The following is a 23,032-nucleotide window of genomic DNA, read 5'->3' as shown; positions in this document are numbered from 1 at the left end:
TTTATTCCATGTGTCCATCCAGGCAAATTGGTGGATCCAAATGTTATTAAAAAACAAACATACATATATGATGTAATTTCTTTGTAATCATCCAAAATAATGTTAAGTGTATGGGTATTTTTCCCAGAAGGCCACTGACTTCGATACGCGCGATCCATTGAGTGGGCAACGCGGCGTGTACTTAGTGGGCAGCGCGCCGTGTATTGAGTGGGCCGGTCTGACAGAAACTCCCGGGCCACTTTTTTCCCCCAGTCCGCCCCTGCCTTTAGGTAACATTTTTCAAACAACAAATTAAAATGGTCACCAAGCATATTGATTGATGTCACCATTCAATGGTTGATCTGATGTTGATTAACAGAAATGAGTGAGTTGTTGCACGTTATAATTAATACAGTTCAGTCTACGGTTTCTACAAAAGTTATCAAATTAAAATAGAGGCATTTTTAATAACAAAGATGGCTGCCTTACATAGTGTACCTTTTGTGTGAATCTATGTCTACACTCTCCCAAAGCATTTGTTGAAATTCCATGCTCCTACATTAATAACCCTTGATAATTAATAAAGTATTAGTGTTATATAATAATAGTTGGTATTATATCACTGTTTGTACTAATTAACGCTCTATTTGTACTTTCAGGCACACAAAAGATGACTAATGAAACCTATGGAAACAAGAGAATAGAAGGCCTTTGTACCGTCAATTAATGCATCATCTGAATTATATTTTTATGAATAATATTTATGACAGTACTTTCTTTACTGTTTATTACACTATTTACATCAAGAACTTTATTTATAGAGAACATATATGTTGTAATCATTGTATCATATTGCAATTCATCAGCAATTCATTCGTTATTTTGTTAAGTGTTTTCTGCTAAACCCCCATGTCCATTATAAGCTTCATCAAAGTGTCCGATAAATGGGTGTAGCTAGTTACGGTGGGACACTCTAGTCATGCGCCCCCGGCGGTCAATTTAGGACCTTCCAAATATATCATGCTTATCATCCATATCATGCTTTTTTAGGGTTAATCATTGCATTTGGGGGTACTAGTATAATAGGGTTACATGCCTGTATGTTAGAGATACCCCTTATTACTATCACTGTTAATTTCTGCAAAACCAATTTCAGTGTCTTTCAAAAACGGTCTGATTTGTATCACGCCACATTAAGGCCCCCGTTCCGAGTAGGCCAGGCTTCTATGATTGGTCAAACTTTGAATTCACGCCCCCAAGAAGTCTTTAACATTGTGGGTAGCCGGGAGGCGCGTCTTCTGCACTTCAGCACCGAACAAATTTTAAAATGAACTAGTTCAGTTAAACGTTCATAATTCAAAAATTTGAACTAAGTTCACAGTTCCAAACAATGAACTAGTCCATAGTTCTTTTTTTGAATATGTTGCTGTGAGCTATTATTTTTTTCCTGCATTTTGAAAATTGAGCGTTTTGTCTAGGATGAAATAGAGTGGTTGAATCAAGCATCGTAGCTTGATTCAACCACTCTATGGGATTCGGGAAGGTCTATACTTTCAACATAAAGTGTATTTATATTTTTTAATTCGTCCCAGCCTTTACACCACTGACACTATAGGGTCTATAGCATACAACCACATTTTCTGATTACAGTTTAATGTAACAGTAAGCTGACAACACCGCAACTGCAAATTAACCACACGGAGATAACCATGGCAACCGGTCAAACAAATGTTCTCATTCTGCCCGCGCATCCGCCGTTTTGATAAACAAATAACCCCCCAATTGAACGAAGTTAAACCGAGTGCGCGTGCCGTTCACAGACACCAGAATGAACGAGTTCACAGTAACGTTCATCAGGCAGTAATACAGTACACGTTCAGTTCACGTTTGCCGAAAATATGAACGAGTTCATGAACTATCGTTCAATGAACGCATTCAGGCACAACACTGACCATGAGTGACTGGGGAGGTGGGGGATTTGCAGTTGTTGACTGAAATGAATTGGCGTCTGCAGAGAGATAGGAAATGAACCAGGTGAGAGCGGTGCCAGTGATGCCAAGTGAGGACTGAAGGCAGGAGATGAGGATGGAGTGGTTGATTGTATCGAAGGCGGCGCTGTGGTCAAGGAGGATGAGGATGGAGAGGGAACCAGAGTCAGCAGATAGGAGAATGTCATTTGTGACCTTTAAAAGAGCTGTTTCTGTGCTGTGTCTGGAGCGGAAGCCGGATTGGAAGGGTTAGAGCAACCAAATGGATAATTGTGCTTGTCCTTGAGGGACGCTTTCAAAGGCTACATACCCAGTGTTGATAAAATGTGGTATTCTTTAATGCCCTGTTTCATTGCAAACAGACCCTAGGTGTTGAGTTTGAATCAAATTTTCCTAGACACCGAGGTAACATGCTAATCGCATCACATCCTATCGGGCTACGACCCCCATGTTGAGAATTGTTGCAGTCTTATGAATTGTTTTTTTTATTGATTGTAATCATGCATCAGATACTTAAAAAGGGATTTTCTTTTGTCATTAATAAAATTACGCAAAATTAACCTTTGGAATGGACTTTTTGGCTCATATGGGGCTTTTTGGATGCATTGACAAGCAACCCAAAGGTCAAGTGTGGAGTTTATCCAAGATCACCACTCTAACCCCTGTACAGGATAAAGAGAAGGAATAGTAGAAGGGAGCATATTCATGAATTAGTATAATATAACTGTACTTCTTGTTGAGCAAACAATCGTACCTTTGAAAACCATGGAATTACAGATGACAATTATATTTCCCCCATGTAGGTTCATTATTGTCTGCAGATAATTATATCTGGTGGCCATGTTTGTTAGTTGGGTGGGTCACAATGCTGTGTTACGTTTCTTTAGTCCGGTGCACAGCCCTGGTGAAGAGAATCAGTTGAAGTTTAACTTGTACGCATGTTTTGTAACACCACAACCAACTGTTCAACGATTTGTTGAAACTTTTGTCACTTTTGATACAATATTTGTCTTCCATTGTTGTTTTTTTCTGCCAACTCCTGCCCAAGCTCTGTAGACTGTTTCTATGGTCTTTCAGATAACAGAGGAACACTACTTTGTACATTAACATGGTGAGGGATGGAACCGGGCTCCTTTCCTCACATTGAAATGACTTGATATTGCTCACATTGTTGTCTCTGAACAACTCACTGTATTTGTAATTATATTAGGTCAACATGATATTTGTATGTTAATACATCAAAGAAGGCTTTGCCTATAATTGTAATTTCAACAACGGGGCAAAAGGTTCTTGCAGTGTCAGCATGTTCATTGTTTTAAGTTTTTTTTTAACTCTAGATTAGATAAAAACACAATGGGAATCCAGTCCCATGGTAATGATGTTAACAAATCCAGCCCACAGTCAATAATCAGGTCATAGATGATGCAAACAAACTTCATTAATATCTGTGACTAAAAATCAATATAAAATAGGTGTCACCAGTTGCAAGGCCCACCCTCTTGGCCAAGCCCATGGACAAAATTCGAGGATAAAATCATTGAATGGAAACACTCAACAACATTTGATCAAATATTGTCACATATCAAGCACGGTTCCATTCCCTGGTCTGACTGGATTTATTTTTAACTGGCAATATTTGACTGGCTTTCTACAAGATGGCTCAACTATCGAGATGGGTGTGGGGGGTCCTTCTGTGCCTTACCATTTCTACAACTCCAGGTGAGAACTTGTTTAAATATAAACTGACTTAACTGGCTTAACCGTTGTGATATGAAACGTCTTTATTCATCTTAAAATCAAATACAAATATAACCAAGTCATTATAAAATATTTTACAATGAGGTTACTCCAGAACAATTTATGGTAATCCAATTATATTACATCCTAGCAAAGGGAAAACAATGATATTATGTTGGGTTGGCAAAGTTCTTCTATTTATTTATAGTCTTCCGACTATAACCCCAAACAGTAGACCCTTTTTTTGCAGAGGTAGGCTGTATTCTCTCATAAAACCATAGTTTTGTTATCTTACGACAAACACAGGAGCTCCTCATAACACAGTATGGCTCTGTTCCGTAGATGTACCAGGGCATGAGGCAGTACACCAAACTAGTGAAGCCAAACGTAATCAGTCGTAGCCCAAGTACTGTTCCAATTCAAAGTTTGCATTAAGTCAAGTACAGTAGAACGACCCGGAAAGTGTTCTTGATGTGTTCTTAAACTGGCCATTCCAACGAGGATGCCTCGGAGGTGACTTGTGTGGTCTTGAGACCGTTTAATATCCAAGAATGGATTTTGCAGAGTAGTATCAGAGTGTATACATAAATATGCCTATGTTTTAAAATATTAATATGTAAGCTATAATAATAGGCTATATAGGAACATTAAAAAAATGGAACAAAATGTAGGCCTATTCATTCAAAATATTGACATACTATTTTAAAATGAAAGTGAGGCTGGTGTTTTGTTTTATATATCTATATATTTGTTCATATTGTTCAGTAGTATATGTCTAATGAGGCCGTAGCACAGTTAACAGACAAGCTAAGGTGGAGACGTCCTCCTGTCCTCTGAGGATTGTACTTTCGAACTTTCCAAGTTCGACCTTCCAAGTCCGCAAGTCCTAACTTTATGTACTTGGTAATTAGAAACGGCGTAAGTCTACTAACAGTGTCCTGGTTCAAAAAAGGAGCATATCCATAAAATAGTGCTATGAACGATACCTTTGCTCATCCTACAATGACACCTCTGGGAAAAGGTCTATCGGTTCTTGTAAAATGGAATGCATCACAACAGAAACATAACTCATGTGGAAATGTAACTTCATTCGATGATATGATAATATCTCACATTCAAACCCCTCAGGTTCATCGGCAGATTCGGTAGTCTCTACGAATTTTGCTTTGGCAATCGAGATCACCAATGTGCCCTTCAATGTCTCCCTGCTGAATCCTGAATCAGAATTCACCAAGATGTTGGACGCAGAAGTGGCAAAGCTGGTAAATCCTCTAACAACAACAACAACAACACAGTTCTGAGATATCAGGGTCTCGTTTCCCGATAACGATGGATCTGCGCTCGTACGATCATTCTCACGATGGATCTTGCGAACCATCGTGAATTTCTTTGGAGCGTCTCCCGAAACTCATTGGTGACGTTCGTATTATTGTAACTGTCCACTGACACGGTGCTGAAACGGGCTATGACGCAGGGGGAGACGCAGGAATGTCGCAGGAAAAAGGGGTTAAAAAGGGAAAATATCTCCCCATCAAGGCCAACAGCAGTGTAGTCTACAAAAAGAATAGACTACAATAATATGAATGCTTAAGATATTAAAACACAATTGATTAGGCCTAGGCCGACATATGCCATATCAGTCCTAATCCTGAACGCACTGTGGATACATTTTTTCACGGCATTCCCCCCCCTGAAATAATTCCATATTACAAAAATACAAAATAGCTTGTGTGACAACTACAATTATCTTAATGTGCTGATTTCTGAAACATACTTTGCGCAGCAAAGAGAGCCGACTTTATCTGATTCCGCATAAGGTTTCATTGCTTGGCTCTCTAGTCTAGAATATTTTTATACATTAAAAATGCAGCGTTCCATTCATTCATTATTATTCGAACGCAGAGGCTAGGCATTGACACACGGCTATTGCTGACCCGATTAGGAGAGCTTGGTCTAGAACCTGCCCATATTGTTGGGCAGGGTGAAGTAGGCTACAGGTATTTTTACACTGCCGAGCCGGTTCGGTCGCAGCTTGGCATGCCCGGCAATTTCACCTTCTTATCTCAAGTTTCCTGTGTAAAACCGAGGGGGTCAAATCCCCCGTTCGTCACGGGGCGGGCTTTCTTGGTTCACTGGGGAAGGCCGGGCTGCGCACGGAGTCTCTGACCTCTTTAGAAAAATTTGTATTATTGCATACTCCCGAATGTTTTGATTTTTTTATGAATGAAGACACCCGCATGCAATAATGAGTTCACGCCTGAGTGTAGACTACAAACGCGATTAACTTTGGTCAGGGATGTTTGTTACTGTCTAGACAGGACCCAATAAAGAGTGAACTTCATCACAGCCTCACCGAAGCGCCTACCGTGCTTAATGCAAACAATCACAACATTGATCAATATGAGGACATTTTGACCACGATGGTTGAATTACAATCAGAGGGAGACAGCAAGTGCAGCTCGAAAGCGACCTCCCCCACAAGAGCAATGGAATCATTTGATTTTATTATATGCCTTGTGACGTGTTTGATCGGTACATTTCAGCTGCACATGTATTTTTGGAATTTTTAATTGCTGCAATAAATTATGTTGTTGTTGACTTCTAACATGTCTTTATCTTTGCTGTTTAAATCTAACAGTAGTCTATGAGTAATATATCGGCGGTAACCACTGTTTTTGTTTTTTTTGCTCAAGCTGGGCATTCCGTGGTATTGGATGTGTTTTAATAAAACGCATCAAATACACGGAATGTCCGCTGGTGATGCCACTGAGGCTATAGTAGGCTAACGATGCTCTTAGCATCCTACGAGTACCCCTGGAGTCCTCGTTAGCTAGGAGTGTTTTCACGACGTTCGTTACCAACTATGCTTTCGGGAAACGGTGTGAAAAGTGTACGATGCTCATACGACGCACTTCACGATCCACTTAGGCTAACGATGCTTTCGGGAAATGGGCCCAGGACAAATAAAATGTCAAAAACAAATAAACAATCTCATCCTATTCGTATGAAAAAAAAATACTCCAATAGCTATAAAAAATATAATCTATTGTTCTTCACAACAGCTTGTCAAACTCAGACAACAGTGTGACATTTAAAAGGGGGTATATTGAAACCATAATGGTTTGGACTAGCATATATGTTTCAACCGTCGCATTTTTGTTCCAAATGACATGGTAGCTTCATTTAATCAAAGCAACTATTCGTTCATCTTACAGCTTGACGGCATTTACAATGGATCCTACAGAAGTGTTAAGTGCATAAAATACAGGTATTGTGACCCTCAATTATTATCCTTTGGTCTGGCTACCCTGGGTATGCTGGATTTATGTTTTGGTTTAGTTTTATGTTGGTATTTAATATTTATAGACAAAACATATGCAATTCCAAGAATTCATAAGTGTCCTATTGACTTTCATAATCACTTCATGTTTGTTTTTAATTTGCTTGTTATTTTTATACTTCACAGCCATGGACTGATAGCTAACGCGTCTATCATCTTCAACACACCTTCAATCAACCTAGATATCGTCCATAATTTATTTATGGAAAATATTGCAACAGCCCTACTCCAAACGAATCTCAGTGTGAACAAGACATACGCAAAATGTATGACTTTTATTTTGACACAATTTTTTGTCAAAATCCATTTATTTTTTAAATCACTAGTTGTATACGTGTTCAGTGTTCAGTTTAATTACATTCTCGCTTCTTTCTATTTGTTCCCAAGCCTCGAAGCCGATCCGATTGGTAAAAGATGCATGCAAGAAAATGACTACAACTTCTGAGCCTCCTACAACTCCTGAGCTAACTACAACTCCTTCAACTCCTGAGCCAACTTCAACTCCTGAGCCTACAACAACTCCTGATTTAGCTACAACTCCTTCAACTCCTGAGCTATCTACAACTCCTTCAACTCCTGAGTCAACTTCAACTCCTGAGCCTACTACAACTCCTGATTTAGCTACGACTCCTTCAACTCCTGAGCAAACTACAACTCCTTCAACTCCTGCACCAACTACAACCTCTGAGTCTAAAAAAACCACTGTCCTTTCCAACACCTTTGTCCATACCAATACCAATGACCCTACTAAAAGCGCTGATCATACCAATACCAATGACCCTACTAAGAGCCCTGATCATACCAATACCAATGACCCTACTAAGACCCCTGATCATACCAATACCAATGACCCTACTAAGAGCCCTGATCATACCAATACCAATGACCCTACTAAGACCCCTGATCATACCAATACCAATGACCCTACTAAGAGCCCTGATCATACCAATACCAATGACCCTACTAAGAGCCCTGATCATACCAATACCAATGACCCTACCAAGAGCCCCGATCATACCAATACCAATGACCCTACTAAGAGCCCTGATCATACCAATACCAATGACTCTACTAAGAGCCCTGATCATACCAATACCAATGACCCTACTAAGAGCCCTGATCATACCCATAGCACTGACCCTACCAAGGTACCTCACCAGACCAATACCACTGACCCTACAAATAACCCTAACCCCACCGTGACCTCTGACCCAACCAATGGAGGAAGAAGGAACGGTGGAGGAACATCTGACCCTTCCAGTAGTGGAGGGAACCGTGATGATCGAGACTGGGTGCCCGGATGGGGCATTGCCCTGCTGGTGTTAGCTGCAGCCATCCTGTTGCTTCTCATCATCATTTTCATCCTTTTGGTTAGTAATCCAGAAAGAATATTTATTTTCTCATTTTTGTATTGTAGTCTGTTTATATGTCCTGGTTATGTCTGGTAATCCAGCATTAGGCGAGAAAGCAAGTAGATCAAATTGAACCCTCCAGGAAGCAATGCATAAGCCTTTGTTGAAATTACTTTGAACTATTTTCAGTGTGTTCACTATTGCCGTAAGCGCCCATCAGAGGACCCCATGGAGAAGAACCCTATGGAGAAGAACCCTGACCCATACTATGAGCAGAACAAGATGCCTCCTCAGGAAACTGTGCCTGTACTCTATCCATCATTACCGACAGCAGCACCCTCAAATCCAATGCAGGCACAGATGATTGTCGTAAGTACGATTTGCGTTGCTATTCCTAGATTCAATTAGACAGAGTTAGTCTTACATAAAAGTCTTAACCAACTCCATCAGTGAACTGAGGCTACAATACACCATTCCATCTTCTAAAACAAAAAGTTATTTGAGCAATTAATTTGTCTGTAGTTCTTTTTTTGAAGATACACTGTTCACAAGAGATGACTGAAATCATTGAAATATCTTTACTTTTTTCTATTGATTTAACCCGATCAAAGGCTAACTTGTTGGAATTCAACTCTGGGTTGATTAAGAAAATGACATGGTAGTGGCCATCATTAACCTTATGATTTACACCTGTGTTCACTAAACTGCACCTCTGCAATAATGTCTAGAGATTCTCTTTGCACTTTGTATATATTACAGAGCCCAGTGACCACCAACGTTATTCATAACCTATATATATATTTGAATTGGCTTTATGTATCGTCTCCAAATTTCTTCATTAGGATGACAAACCCAAAAAGAATCGGACAGGATTCTATGCTGTGAATCCTTGACATGAAGTCAAATGAGTGTGTTTTGCGGCATCAGGTAAAAAATATGTACCCGTCATTCATGTAGGTGGTATATTTTACTGAAATGATTTTAAAGTATTTCTTCTCTCTATAGCTCACCATTGGTCCGACTTCACAAAAAGATTAGCCCCGGCAACTTTTCTGCATGTTCTTAGTGTTTAGAGTTTTCTCAACATGCAGCAGTGCTCTCTTTTAATATAAAGTAGCAGAGGGGGGGTTACCTTTCGGTAACGTTTTTCAAGTAATAAATCCAAATGGTTTCCATGCATGTTGATTGATGTCACCATTCAAATTCTGATCTGATATTGATTAACAGAGTGCAGTGAGTCGTTGCACACGATCATTCATACAGTTCAGGCTGCGGTTTCTGCAAAAGTTATCAAATTAAAATAGAGGCCTGTTTAATAACAACAAAGATGGCTGCCTTACATACCTTTTGGTTGAATCTATCTGTATACTCTCCCAAAGCACTTACTTTTGTTTTATGTTTAATAAGTGTTGAAATTCCATGGTCAATTGAAATCCTTTGATAATTGTTGAAGTATTAGTGTTGTCATATAGTAATACTGATTATTAAATCACTATGTTTGTTCTAATTAACTCTCTATTTCCAGGCCCACAAAAGATGACGAAGAGAATAGGAGGCCTTTGTCTAAACCGTTGATGGATGCATCACCTGAATTTGATTAGTATGAATGCTATTCATTAAAGCATTACCCATTATTTTTGTAACACTATTTATATCAACAACTTTATTTATAGAGAATAAACACTACCATTCAAAAGTTTGGTGTAACTTAGAAATTTCCATATTTTTTTCAATGAAGATAAAATTAAATTAATAAGAAATACAGTCTAGATATTGTTAATGTGGTAAATTACTATTCTAGCTGGAAACGACAGCTCTTTAATGTAATATCTACATAGCTGTACACAGGCCCATTTCAAGCAACACCACTCCTGTGTTCTGGTATATTGTTTAGCTAATTGTGTTAAAAGCCTAATTGATGATTAGAAAACCTTTGTGCAATTGTGTTAGCAGAGCTGAAAACTATTGAATAAAAATGTGAGTTTTCATGGAAAACAAGAAATTGTCTAGGCGACCCCAGACTTTTGTAATCATGGTATTATATTGTAATTATCTTTCATATATCATATTACTCATACATGTAATTTTGTTAATAGTTTCCTGCTATAGCCCCATGTCCATGATAAGATGGGAAGGAGCTCAGTGTCAGAGTTCTTATTCCAGCATGTTCTCAAACCTAAACCAAAAAGTGTTTGTCAAGGACACCCATAAATGGGCGTAGCTAGTTCTGGTGGGACACTCTATGCATGTGCCCCCTTATTATACAATATGTCTACGCAAAACTAACCTTTGGAATGGACTTTTTCGCTCATATGGGTCTTTTGGGATGCATTGACAAACAACCTATTTTAACAGAGGTCAAGTGTGTGGGTTTAAGGGGACATATTATACCACCAGGTGTGAGTGCGATTAGCCTTACAAGCCGTTTCAAAAATCGGCCCCATATGACATCACTAGTGGGCGTGTCCACCTAGATCTGTGCTGGATAGATGAGCAACGTTTACTTCAGTCCACTGGGTAGTAGGCTGGTAGACTGATCTATCCAGCACAGATCTAGGTGGACACGCCCACTAGTGATGTCATATGGGGCAGATTTTTGAAACGGCTTGTAAGGCTGTCAAGCCTCGGTTTATGTAACAGGGGCGGAGAAGAAGTCGAGAATTCTTTAGTGTGGTGAGTTCAGTTGAAGGAGGCATTTGGGGAAAAGCTGGCGGAGCTGCATGGTTGAGTAGCGGAGTGCCGTGGCCGAGGCTATGAAGAAGCAAACGCTATCGGAGGTGGATGGTGGCCTCAACTGAGCAGCGATGAAAGACGTCCGCCAGACAGGAGCTGGGTTGGCTCGAAAGGAAGGTACTATCCGGCCAGAGCGAGGGCCAACGCAACCGTACCTTCGACCAGGTTACGGCGATGGACCCTTTATGATTCATAATATCATCCGAGGCGCACATAGCTTTTGGCCGTGATATTAGATATAATATTATATAAATACCCATATATAATTGCAGCAACCCTTGACATCAAAATAACCGGAGAGTCTCGGACGGGTGCAACTTTTTATTCCGGCATTCTTCTGTCGATATAGCACCGTGAAACTAGAAAAAGGAACACAAAATGCTTGCACTATTACACAAATATATTAACATCAGTGCAGTTCAATATCCATGTTCACAAATTAAAGAAAGTTGCACTAGTCTCTTAATATTAAGATAACATTCATATTTGTGCAAACTGCATAAACATCTGGAAGACCTTTACAATATTCACTTAAATTCAAATATTATTCCAATACAGGAAATAAAGGAATGACAGAAAACATATTTCAGCACAACAAAGAAAACTTAAACGCGTGCATTATTTGCTTCACTTACATAAAGGCACCATACTTAAACATAATCACACTAAAAGCTTACAATAAACCAACATACCTCGCTCCGCTTGCCAAGGGTGCATGACAAGGGAAAATCCATACAGGTTTCATTCACCGGACATTCATGGGTCAGCTGCTAACTTGCTTCACACAGTTGCTAACTTGCTTCACACGGCGATGCGAGACACGCATCGCCGTGAAAGCTGCTGTGTGCAAAAAGGTACCGGGAAAAACATAAACAAAAGGTTCTGGGGCGCAATACAGGTGAACACACAATAGGTCTGTTACATATTATTATTATTATCATTATATGATATAGATATAGAGCTCCAGGAGTCCGCAAATGGCAACAATCCCTTTTCCTCCATGCTGTGGTTCAGTGTGACAGCTCATTGGTCAATGGGCAGCAGCTCATTTGTATTAAAGCTAAAGACACCTGAAACAGCGCCTACTGAAGGGACTGAAACAGAGGGGAATAGCGGTGGGCAAGATTTCTTTTCCTGAAAGCCATTTCCAGCCAACAGCTTCAAAAACATGTTTTCTGGAGCTCAAATACTATGTTTACTTATTCGGAAAACACCATAATATATCTCCTTTAAAGTTTTTGTCACTTTTTCTAAGTGCAACAATAATTGACTTCCATTATTGTTTTTTCAGCCAACTCCAACCAAAGCCCTGTAGACTGTATTTATGGTCTTTCAGATAACAGAGGAACACTTTGTACATCAACATGGTCAGGGATCGAACATGGCTCCTTTTTTCACATTGACATGACTTGATATTGCTTCACATTGTTGTCTCTGAACAAGTTGTTGTATTTGTAATAAGATAAGTTCAACACGGTGTTGTATATGTATGTCAATGTACGAGTATATTTCGGGTATTGAGCAAAACAGAATTTACATGTATAACTGTAAATTCAACATCGGGACAAAAGGTTGTTGCAGTGTCAGCATATTCATCGTTTCACTTTTTTTTTTAACTCTAGATTAGATAAAACACAATGGGAATCAAGTCCCATTGGAATGATGGCAATTAAATCCAGCCTAAAGTCAATAATCAGGTCATAGATTACAATATTGTATAGGTGTCACCAGTTTCAAGGCCCACCCTCTTTGCCAAGCCCATGGACCAAACTAGAGGATATAATCATTGAATGGAAACACACTACCTTTGAATATATATTGTCACGCATCAAGCACGGTTCCATTCCCTGGTCTGACCAGATTTCCTTCTAACTGGCAATATTTCAATGGCTTTCTACAAGATGGGTCAACCATCGAGATGGGTGTGGGGGGTCCTTCTGTGCCTTACCATTTCTACAACTCCAGGTGAGAACTTGTTTAAAATATCTAAGAATTATGTTAGTTCAGAACAATTGAATGTGATCCAATTATATTACATCTTAGTAATTGGAGAACATTGACTTCATGTTAGGTTGTCAAAATTCTTCTATTTATGTAAAGTGTCTTCAGACTATAACCTCAAAGAGTAGACCCTTTTTACAGAGGTAAGCAGTATTTGGGTCTATTGATTCTTTTAAAAGGTGCTCCCATCGAATGTATCGTGTTGAAACTCCAAAACCTAACTCATGTGGAAATGTAACTTAATTATATGATACGATAATATCTCACACTCAAACCCCTCAGGTTCATCTGCAGATTCAGTAGACCCTGCCACATTTGACACTACAACTCTGGCTTTGGCAATCGAGATAACCAATGTGGGCTTCACTGCCTCCCTGCAGAATTGTCACTCAGAGAACTCCAAGTGGATGGATGCAGAAGTGAAAATGCTGGTAAAGCCTCTAACAACCACACCATCGTTCTGAGATATCAGGAAAAATAAGATGTCAATATTAAATAAACAAATCCATTAAAAAAAAGAAATTATACTGAGTAGATATTTAGAATTCCAGCAAAGATGTATTCACAATTGTTCTACACAGCTTGTCTATCTCAGACCACAGTGTGACATTTATAAGGGGTTACACTAGAAACAGAGTGGTTTGAACTGGCATACATACTTTCACATGTCATTTTTTGTTCCAAACGACAAGGTAGCTTAATTTAATCAACTATTGGTGCATCTTACAGCTTGACGGCGTTTACAAATGTAACGATTGCGCTACAAAACTAACCTACGGAGGTGTTGAGTGCATAACCTACAGGTATTGTGACCCTCAATTATTATGTTTTTGTCTGGCTAGCTTGGGTATGCTGGATTTGTGTTTTGCTTTGGTTCTAATTTTATAGCTCATATTTATAGACAAATCATTTATTTTCAATTACAAAAATCGATCACTGTCATTTTGAATTTCATTATCATTAAATGTTTTTAGATTTATTTATTATTTTTATACTTCACAGATCCGGACTGATAGCTAACGCGTCTATCATCTTCGAAACAGATGCAATCAACCCATATATTGTCCGTGTACTCTTTGAGCAAAATATTGCAACAGCCCTACTCCAAACGAAACTCATTGTGAACAAGGAATACACAAGCAGTAAGACCTTTTTTTTTACACAATCTTTTGTCTACAACATCCATATATTTTGCAAATCACTACAGCTGTATACGTGTTCAGTGTTTAATTACATTCTTACTTCTTTTTGTTTTGTTCTCAAGACTCGCTGCCGATCTTATTGGAAAAAGATTTTTGCTAGAGAACAACTTAAACTCCTGAGCCAACTTCAACTAAATGTTGACAGTTTTGATTTTGTTATAATCATAGTCACAGGAAAAGTCAGCCTCCAATCAACTGTATCAATCATTAAAACAAAGTCCTCATCTTCAATCATTTTGTCTGGTTATCCTGTGTCTCCAATCCATTCTGCTATGGCGTCCTCATTGGACTGTCACATGAAGCACTTAGAAGAGCTGTTTAAATATTCTGCTGGGATGCACTAGCTTTATTTGCACTCAGTGGCCCATCTTTGTTGGAGGTCTTCTGTATCTGTGAGGTAGAATAAGGGTGGGGGGGGGGGCGGATTCAAGTTCAGATTTTTCATGTCTCTCATCCATTAGCGTCTCTCACTCATACATACACTCACAACCAGCTCTATACTACATTGCTGCTCCTTTCTCCCGTCATAATAACGTTACTGTATGTAAGAGTGGCTCTCTGTGGCGTGGCTTCCCTACTAAATGGGGCTACGGCCCTATAGTTACATTAGTATTTTTTAACATTACTATTTAAAAAGTATTTCTTATGTCACAGGAACCACAGAGTGAATCCTTTGATTCTGTGCCCTGCTGTGGTGTCGACAGCACGGAGCTCCAGTAACGTTGCAGGACAGCAGTGGTTTCTTTCAGCTTGTATTGTATTTAAAATCTAACGAAAACACACCAGTTCGTGTTAGCTGATAAAATAACATTAGGTTGAAAGAAAAAATAGTTTAAGTGTGCTTACCTTTGCTTGACTTTTGGGATGACTCGTCTGCAAGAGGCGCTTCAAGTTTGTGACGTTTTTACCGGTGTTTCTTGCTCCACACAGTGGAAGTGTCAATAGATTTCATCATATTTTTTGTCATCATGATTTGATTTTAATTTAGTTATCTCTTTTTCGTCTGTGAAGATGACAACTGTGACGAAAAGTTATTTGTCATTGAAATTAACACTGCTTCAACTCCTGTGCCAACTTCAACCCCTGACCCAACTTCAACCCCTGAGCCTCTTATAACTCCTGGGCCAACTACAACCCCTGCACCTACTTCAATCCCTAAGCCTACAAAGACCATTGACCTTACCAAGACCCCATACCCTAAAAATACTACTGACTTTACCAATACCCCTGACCCTACAGTGACCCCTCACTCTACCAAGACCCCTGACTCTACCGAGATCCCTGACCCTACAGTGACCTCTGACCCGTAGTGACGAAAATCTGGCTCTGTCAGTGCCCGGATGGGGCATTGCCCTCCTGATGTTAGCTGCAGCCATCCTGTTGCTTCTCATCATCCTTTCATCCTTTTGGACAGTAATCCAGTAATCCAGAAAAGTTATTTATTTTTTCATTTTTGTATTCTACTATGTTCTTATGTTCTGGTTATGTCGGGTCTTCCAGCTTTAGGCGAGAAAGCAAGTAGATCAAATTGAACAGTTGGTAATCGGGTTAGAGCCACCAAATGGATAATCGTGGACTTTAACTTGCTCTCAAGTGTCCTAGACCCCAAGGTAACATGCTAATTACATCACTTCCTGCATGGCTCGACTCCCATGTTGATGATTGTAACAGTCTTTTGAATTTTTTATTTGATTGATTGTATTTATACTATTTAAAACTAAAATGCCTTTTTAACTTTCTATTTTACTCATCTCTTTGCATATGTTTTCTTTTACTTATCTATTATTTTATTTTATTGTATGACAATGTTTATATGTGAAGCACTTTGAGTCTGCCTTGTGTATGAAAAGTGTTATATAAATAAAGTTGCCTTGCCTTGCCTTGCCTTATGCATAAAAAACCTTAAAAGTGGTAATTTTCTTTCGTTAATAAGTTGCAATGCAAAATGTGTTTGCAAAATTAACCGTTTCAAATGGATTTTTTGGCTATTGGTCTTTTGGGATGGATTGACAAACAACCTATTTTAACAAAGGTCAAGTTTGGTGGTTACATGAGATCACCACTTGGATTTATGCACAGGATGAACAGAAGGAATAGCAGAAGGAAGCATATTCATAAATTAGTATTCAATAACTTTACTTCTCGTTGAGCAAACAAACGTACCTTTGAAAACTATGATATTACAGGTGACAATTATAATTCCCCCATTAAATATAAATGTAGGTTCATTATTGTCTGCAGATGCTTCTTGACCCTGAATTGATGTGGACTGAGTTTATATGTTATTTACCTTCTCAGGCCTTTAGAATGCTTAGCTTCTATTCCAAATTAAAATGTAAATCAAATAAAAGTCTTTTTTGTAAATTCCATCATCATGTTAACACATGACAGCTTCAGATAGATTGATGAAGCTGGCAGAACATCGGATTCTTCCAGGATTTTCGACTTTCAGGTATTTTAGGTCTCGGAATTCTATAACCTTTAAGCATTGTTGAGCAGTCAGTTTACGTATGACAAATTCCTAAATGTCTTTTGGACATGGTTTTGGTAGTCATGTTTTGTAATTACCACCCGGACCAACTGTACAAAGATTTGTTCAAAGCTTTTGTCACTTTTATTTGTGCAACAATATTGTACCTTATGGTCTTTCAGATAACAGAGGAACACTCCTTTGTACATCAACATGGTCAGGGATGGAACATGGCTCCTTTTCACATTGACATAAATGTATATTGTTTCACATTGTTGTCTCTGAACAACTTACTGTATTTGTAATTTGATATTTTCAACATGATATATATATGGTAATGTATCTAAAAGGCAATAACAATAAATTCAATAATGGTACAAAGTGTTTTTGCAGTGTGTTACTTGTTTTTTCCACTCGAGATAAGATAAAACACAACGGGAATTCAGGCCCATGGCAATGAAGGTAACTAAATCCAGCCCACACTGTCTTTAGAGAGCAAAGTCAATACCCAGGTTATAGATGATGCAAAGATAGCAAAATAAATTACTGTGACTAAAAACCAATATAGAATAGGTGTCAGTAGTTTCAAGGACCAACCTCTTGGCCAAGCCCATGGTCCAAACTAGAAGATAAAATCCTTGAAAGGGAACACTGTGCAACATTTGATCACATTTTGTTCAACATCAAGCACAGGTCCATTCAGGTCTGATCGGATTTCCTTTTCACTGGCAATATTTGACTGGCTTTCTACAAGATGGGTCAACCATCGAGATGGGCCTGGGGGGTCCTTCTGTGCCTTACCATTTCTACAACTCAAGGTGAGAATTTGTTTAAAATATCTAAGAATTAAGTTAGTTCAGAACAATTGAATGTGATCCAATTATATTACATCTTAGCAATTGGAGAACCTTGACTTTATGTTAGGTTATCAAAATTCTTCTATTTATGTAAAGTGTCTTCAGACTATAACCTCAAACAGTAGACCCTTTTTACAGAGGTAAGCAGTATTTGGGTCTATTGATTCTTTTAAAAGGTGCTCCCATCAAATGTATCGTGTTGAAACAGAAACCTAACTCATGTGGAAATGTAACTTAATTATATGATGCGATAATATCTCACACTCAAACCCCTCAGGTTCATCTGCAGATTCAGTAGACCCTGCCACATTTAACACTACAACTCTGGCTTTGGCAATCGAGATCACCAATCAAGTATTCAATGCCTCCCTGCAGAATCATCAATCAGAGTACTCGAAGTGGATGGATGCAGAAATGAAAATGCTGGTAAAGCCTCTAACAACCACACCATCGTTCTTAGATATCAGGAAAAATAAGATGTCAATATTAATAAACAAATCCATTAAAAAAAAAGAAAAGAAAATGATACTGAGTAGATATTTAGAATTCCAGCAAAGATGTAGTCACAATTGTTCTACACAGCTTGTCTACCTCATACCACCGTGTGACATTTATAAGGGGGTACACTAGAAACAGAGTGGTTTGAACTGGCATACATACTTTCACATGTCATTTTTTGTTCCAAAAAACAAGGCAGCTTAATTTAATCGACTATTGGTGCATCTTACAGCTTGACGGCGTTTACAAATGTAACAATTGCGATACAAAACGAACCTACGGAGGTGTTGAGTGCATAACCTACAGGTATTGTGACCCTCAATTATTATGTTTTTGTCTGGCTAGCTTGGGTATGCTGGATTTGTGTTTTGCTTTGGTTCTAATTTTATAGCTCATATTTATAGACAAATCATTACTGTTCAATTACAAAAGTCGATCACTGTCATTTTGAATTTCATTATCATTAAATGTTTTTAGATTTATTTATTATTTTTATACTTCACAGATCCGGACTGATAGCTAACGCGTCTATCATCTTCAAAACAGATTCAATCAACCCATATATTGCCCGTGCACTCTTTGAGCAAAATATTGCAACAGCCCTAATCCAAACGAAACTCATTGTGAACAAGGAATACACAAGCAGTAAGACCTTTTTTTTTACACAATCTTTTGTCGACAACATCCATATATTTTGCAAATCACTACAGCTGTATACGTGTTCAGTGTTTAATTACATTCTTACTTCTTTTTGTTTTGTTCTCAAGACTCGCTGCCGATCTTATTGGATAAAGATGCGTGCAAGAAAATAAGTACAACTACTGAGCCACCTATAACTCCTGAACCAACGTCAACTCCTGAGCCAACTTCAACTCCTGAGCCAACCTCAACCTCTTCAACTCCTGAGCCAACGACAACTCCTGAGCCAACTTCAACTCCTGAGCCAACTTCAACTCCTGAGCCAACTTCAACTCTGCAACCAACTTCAACTCCTTCAACTCCTGAGCCAACTACAACTCCTGAGCCAACTATAACTCCTTCAACTCCTGAGCCAACTTCAACTCCTCCAACTCCTGAGCCAACTTCAACTCCTTCAACTCCTGAGCCACCTACAACTCCTGAGCCAACTACAACTCCTGAGCCAACTACAACTCCGCAGCCAACTTCAACTCCTGAGCCAACTTCAACTCCTTCAACTCCTGAGCCAACTTCAACTCTGCAACCAACTTCAACTCCTACAACTCCTGAGCCAACTACAACTCCTGAGCCAACTTCAACTCTGCAACCAACTTCAACTCCTACAACTCCTGAGCCAACTACAACTCCTGAGCCAACTACAACTCTGCAGCCAACTTCAACTCCTTCAACTCCTGAGCCAACAACAACCACTGACCATACAGTGACCCCTGACCTGACAAATAACCCTGACCCTACAACGACCCCTGACCTTACCAACGCCACTGACCCTACCAATACCCCTAACCATACAGCAACCCTTGACCCGGCCAATGGTGGAGGAATATCTGGCTCTCCCAGTGGTGGAGAAAACCGTGACGATCGAGACTGGGTGCCCGGATGGGGCATTGCCCTCCTGGTGTTAGCTGCAGCCATCCTGTTGCTTCTCATCATCATTTTTATCCTTTTGGTTAGTAATCCGGAAAAGTTATTTATTTTTTCATTTTTGTATTCTAGTATATTCTTTATGTCTGGAAATTCCGCCTTAGGTTAAAAAGCCAAATTGAACACTCCAGGAAGCAATGCATAAGCCTTTGTTGAAATTACTTTGAACTATTTTCAGTGTGTTCACCATTGCCGCGAGCGCCCATCAGAGGACCCCATGGGGAAGAACCCTGACCCATACTATGAGCAGAACAAGATGCCTCCTCAGGAAACTGTGCCAGTATACTATCCATCAGCACAGACAGCAGCGCCCTCAAGTCCAATGCCGACAAAGATGGTGGTTGTAAGTACGATTTGTGTTGGTATTCCTAGATTGTCATAATGATGACTAGTTTGCAGCTTGGTTAAGAGCACTATGTTAGCTCAATAAGGGGAATTCATCAGCCGAGTACTCAATTTGACAGAGTTAATCTTAACTAAAAGTCTTAACCAACTCTGTCAGTTAACTGAAGCTACAATACAGCAAAGTTATTTTAGCAATTAATTAGTCTGTTGTTCTTTTGTTTTAAAATACACTGTTCACAAAGAGGCGACTGAAATCATTGAAATATCTTTACTTTATTCTATTGATTTAACCTGATCAAAGGATGACTTGTTGGAATTCAACTCTGGTTTGATCAAGAAAATGGCATTCCAGTGGCCATCATTAACCTTATGATTTACAACTGTGTTTACTAAACTACACCTCTGTAATAAAATCTAGTAGTGACCACCAACATTATACATGACCTATAGGCCTATATATATTTGAACTGGCTTTATGTGATCATCTCAACATTGTTTTTCAACAGGGTGACACACCCAAAAAGAATCGGACAGGCTTCTATGCTGTGAATCCTTGACATGAAGGCAAATGAGCATGTTTTGCGGATTCAGGTAAGAAATAGAACCCTCTGTTAATGTAGGTTGTTTATTTTACTGAATTTATCTATTTATAAGTGTTTATTCTCTCCTGGGGGATGGTTCCCCTTTAACTAACATTATTACTTATCTACATTTAGCCCACTTAAGGTAATTTGAGAGGAGAGAGAGAGAGAGAGAGAGAGAGAGAGAGAGAGAGAGAGAGAGAGAGAGAGAGAGAGAGAGAGAGAGAGAGAGAGAGAGAGAGAGAGAGAGAGAGAGAGAGAGTCTGTATCTCATTCAGCTCCAGGCAGAGTAAACTACTGTAACAATTGCTTGAACAGCATTGATTTCTAATCAAATCAAACGTGTAGCCTAACTAGTTTTTAGTAACTTTTTAGTTGTTTGTTTTAACACCAAGTGTTAAAATTCCAATTCTATACTTATTAACTCCCTACTTGTACTTCCAGGCCCACAAAAGATGACAAATGAAACCTGTGTGAACAAGAGAATAGGAGGCCTTTGACAATACTGTATAAGGAATTTGATTAGCATGAATACTATTTATTACCCATTCTGTATTACACAACTTTATTCATAGCGAAAATACATATTTTAATCGTTGTATCCTATTGTAATTATATTTCATATATCATGTTACTCATTCATGTCATTTTGTTATTAGTTTCCTGCTAAAGCCCCATGTCCATGATAAGCTGGGAAAGAGCTCAGCGTCAGAGCTCTGTTTGTCAAGGAGACCCATAAACGGAAATAGCTAGTTCTGGCGGCACACTCTAGTCATACGCCCCCTAATCCAATCAAATGCACCAACACTGACAGGCGGTCAATTTAGGACCTTGTTTGCTGAGAATTCACCCACAACCACCCAGCCTCCACCTGCTCTGGTTCTGCTCTGTATTGTATGTAACCGACACTACGGGTTCATATATCTGATGAACCCCATGGAGGATTGTATTGTGCTCCCTGTTGTCATGTTGGTATTCTGTACCTGACATCTATATGTGATGCTTCAAATCCTACAGCAGGGAGCACCAGAAAAGAGTGGAACCATACCGCCAAACTAAGATGCATCACCATTTTATGAAATAATTGGTTAAACCTATAACCAGAGTGATTATTGACAGGCCTACTTGTATTGTGCCAGTCCAGCGCTCTGCAAACCGGCTGAAGAAAACAGCAATGTATCACTTGACTCTCAAGTTTCTGACTGCAGAATAAAAAATGATTGTCATTAATTTTAAAATCAGTGGAAAATGCTAGATTTAAAGATAGTTTCTGCATTATATTGCATTTTTACGCATAGATCAGTAGTTATATCAGTATATTATGTTAGGTTTGTTACCTAATGCCATATTTTCTGTTGTTGCTATGGTTGTTACTATGGACCTGTTCTCCAACCTAAACAAAATAATTGGTTGTTTTTGTCAGAACCCAAACAGCTATTTCAATAAAAACATGGATTTGAGTTCATGTGCATATGACTTTTTTATGAGAAAGAAGTCTGACTCTCAGATACTCGTCTTAGATCGGTAGAACGTAGGTCTGGGAGGAATTTCAACTCAAAATATGGGAAGCAGAGTGTCTGAGAAATTTGCTGAGGCTCTGAGAAATGTGTGTAGGGCTAAAGCCCTTAAATGGATAATCGTATACATGTCTTTGGGGCCCTCTTTTATTTAAGCGAGACCCCAGGAAACACCCAAGTATCCTTGACCCCTGGGTCATCTGTTAATTGCATTACTTCTTTTAGGGATAGGATCCAAATGGATAATTGTCCCAGACCTTAACGCCCTGACTCTAATAAAAGAGTCCAGACATCTCTGTCTTTCTCCTAAGTCATTCCATACCCCTATGCGTGGTGTGTTTTTTTTATTTTCTGATGACCTCTTGGTGAGGAATTGTATCTCTTCTTTTCAGGTTACATAGAAAACAGACTCAAGGTCTTGAGTTGAAATTGTGGCCATCAAATTGAAATAATAAATACACAGTTTTACTTAATAATAATACCTAGACCTACTACGTAATAATTAATTAATATGCCACTATGGTGCCAGGCCGCAATACAAAATATAATACATTGAAAAAGGAAGAGATGGTGTTCTCTAACCACTAAAATGCCATTATGTCCTGACTAGGTTATCTTGAATGAGCAGCTGTCAGACCCGCCTATAGTGCCTAGATCAGTAGTCTCCAAGATAGCTCTGGAGCCAACGTTATCATAGACATGGAGCTTTTGGAAATAACTGCTTCATACGCAAGTTGTAATAAAATCGACTTTGCCTCTGTTCAAAGCCATCGGTCCAATTTGCAATTGAGAATTCAAATCCTACACCAAAG

At 39.0% G+C, this 23,032-nt stretch overlaps 1 protein-coding gene and 2 long non-coding RNA genes across 4 annotated transcripts in view; all 3 read left to right on the top strand.

The window, feature by feature from the left end:
- The window catches only part of LOC132451294 (uncharacterized), a 28,297-nt gene extending 5,536 nt beyond the window's left edge, over positions 1 to 22,761 (top strand). Inside the window, exons 7-8 of one of the 2 annotated variants that reach the window (XM_060043671.1) lie at positions 20,629 to 20,713; positions 21,148 to 22,761. In XM_060043671.1, the coding sequence (XP_059899654.1) occupies positions 20,629 to 20,679 (51 nt within the window). In that variant the 3' untranslated portion in view covers positions 20,680 to 20,713; positions 21,148 to 22,761. Of the gene's footprint in view, positions 1 to 638; positions 989 to 20,628; positions 20,714 to 21,147 lie in introns of those variants that run through there. The other variant, XM_060043670.1, reaches the window with a different exon arrangement.
- Positions 8,103 to 10,126, top strand: LOC132451300 (uncharacterized). The gene is made up of 4 exons (XR_009524035.1): positions 8,103 to 8,414; positions 8,586 to 8,765; positions 9,239 to 9,323; positions 9,922 to 10,126. It is a non-coding gene; the product is annotated as an uncharacterized LOC132451300 (long non-coding RNA).
- On the top strand, positions 12,752 to 14,583 carry LOC132451299 (uncharacterized). Its single transcript, XR_009524034.1, has 5 exons — positions 12,752 to 13,094; positions 13,413 to 13,561; positions 13,860 to 13,933; positions 14,133 to 14,272; positions 14,395 to 14,583. It is a non-coding gene; the product is annotated as an uncharacterized LOC132451299 (long non-coding RNA).
- Positions 22,762 to 23,032: the final 271 nt, after the last annotated feature.

This window comes from Gadus macrocephalus, chromosome 22 (genome assembly GCF_031168955.1).
Source record: "Gadus macrocephalus chromosome 22, ASM3116895v1".
NCBI classification, from domain to species: domain Eukaryota; kingdom Metazoa; phylum Chordata; class Actinopteri; order Gadiformes; family Gadidae; genus Gadus; species Gadus macrocephalus.
This window is presented reverse-complemented; position numbering and strand designations above follow the sequence as displayed.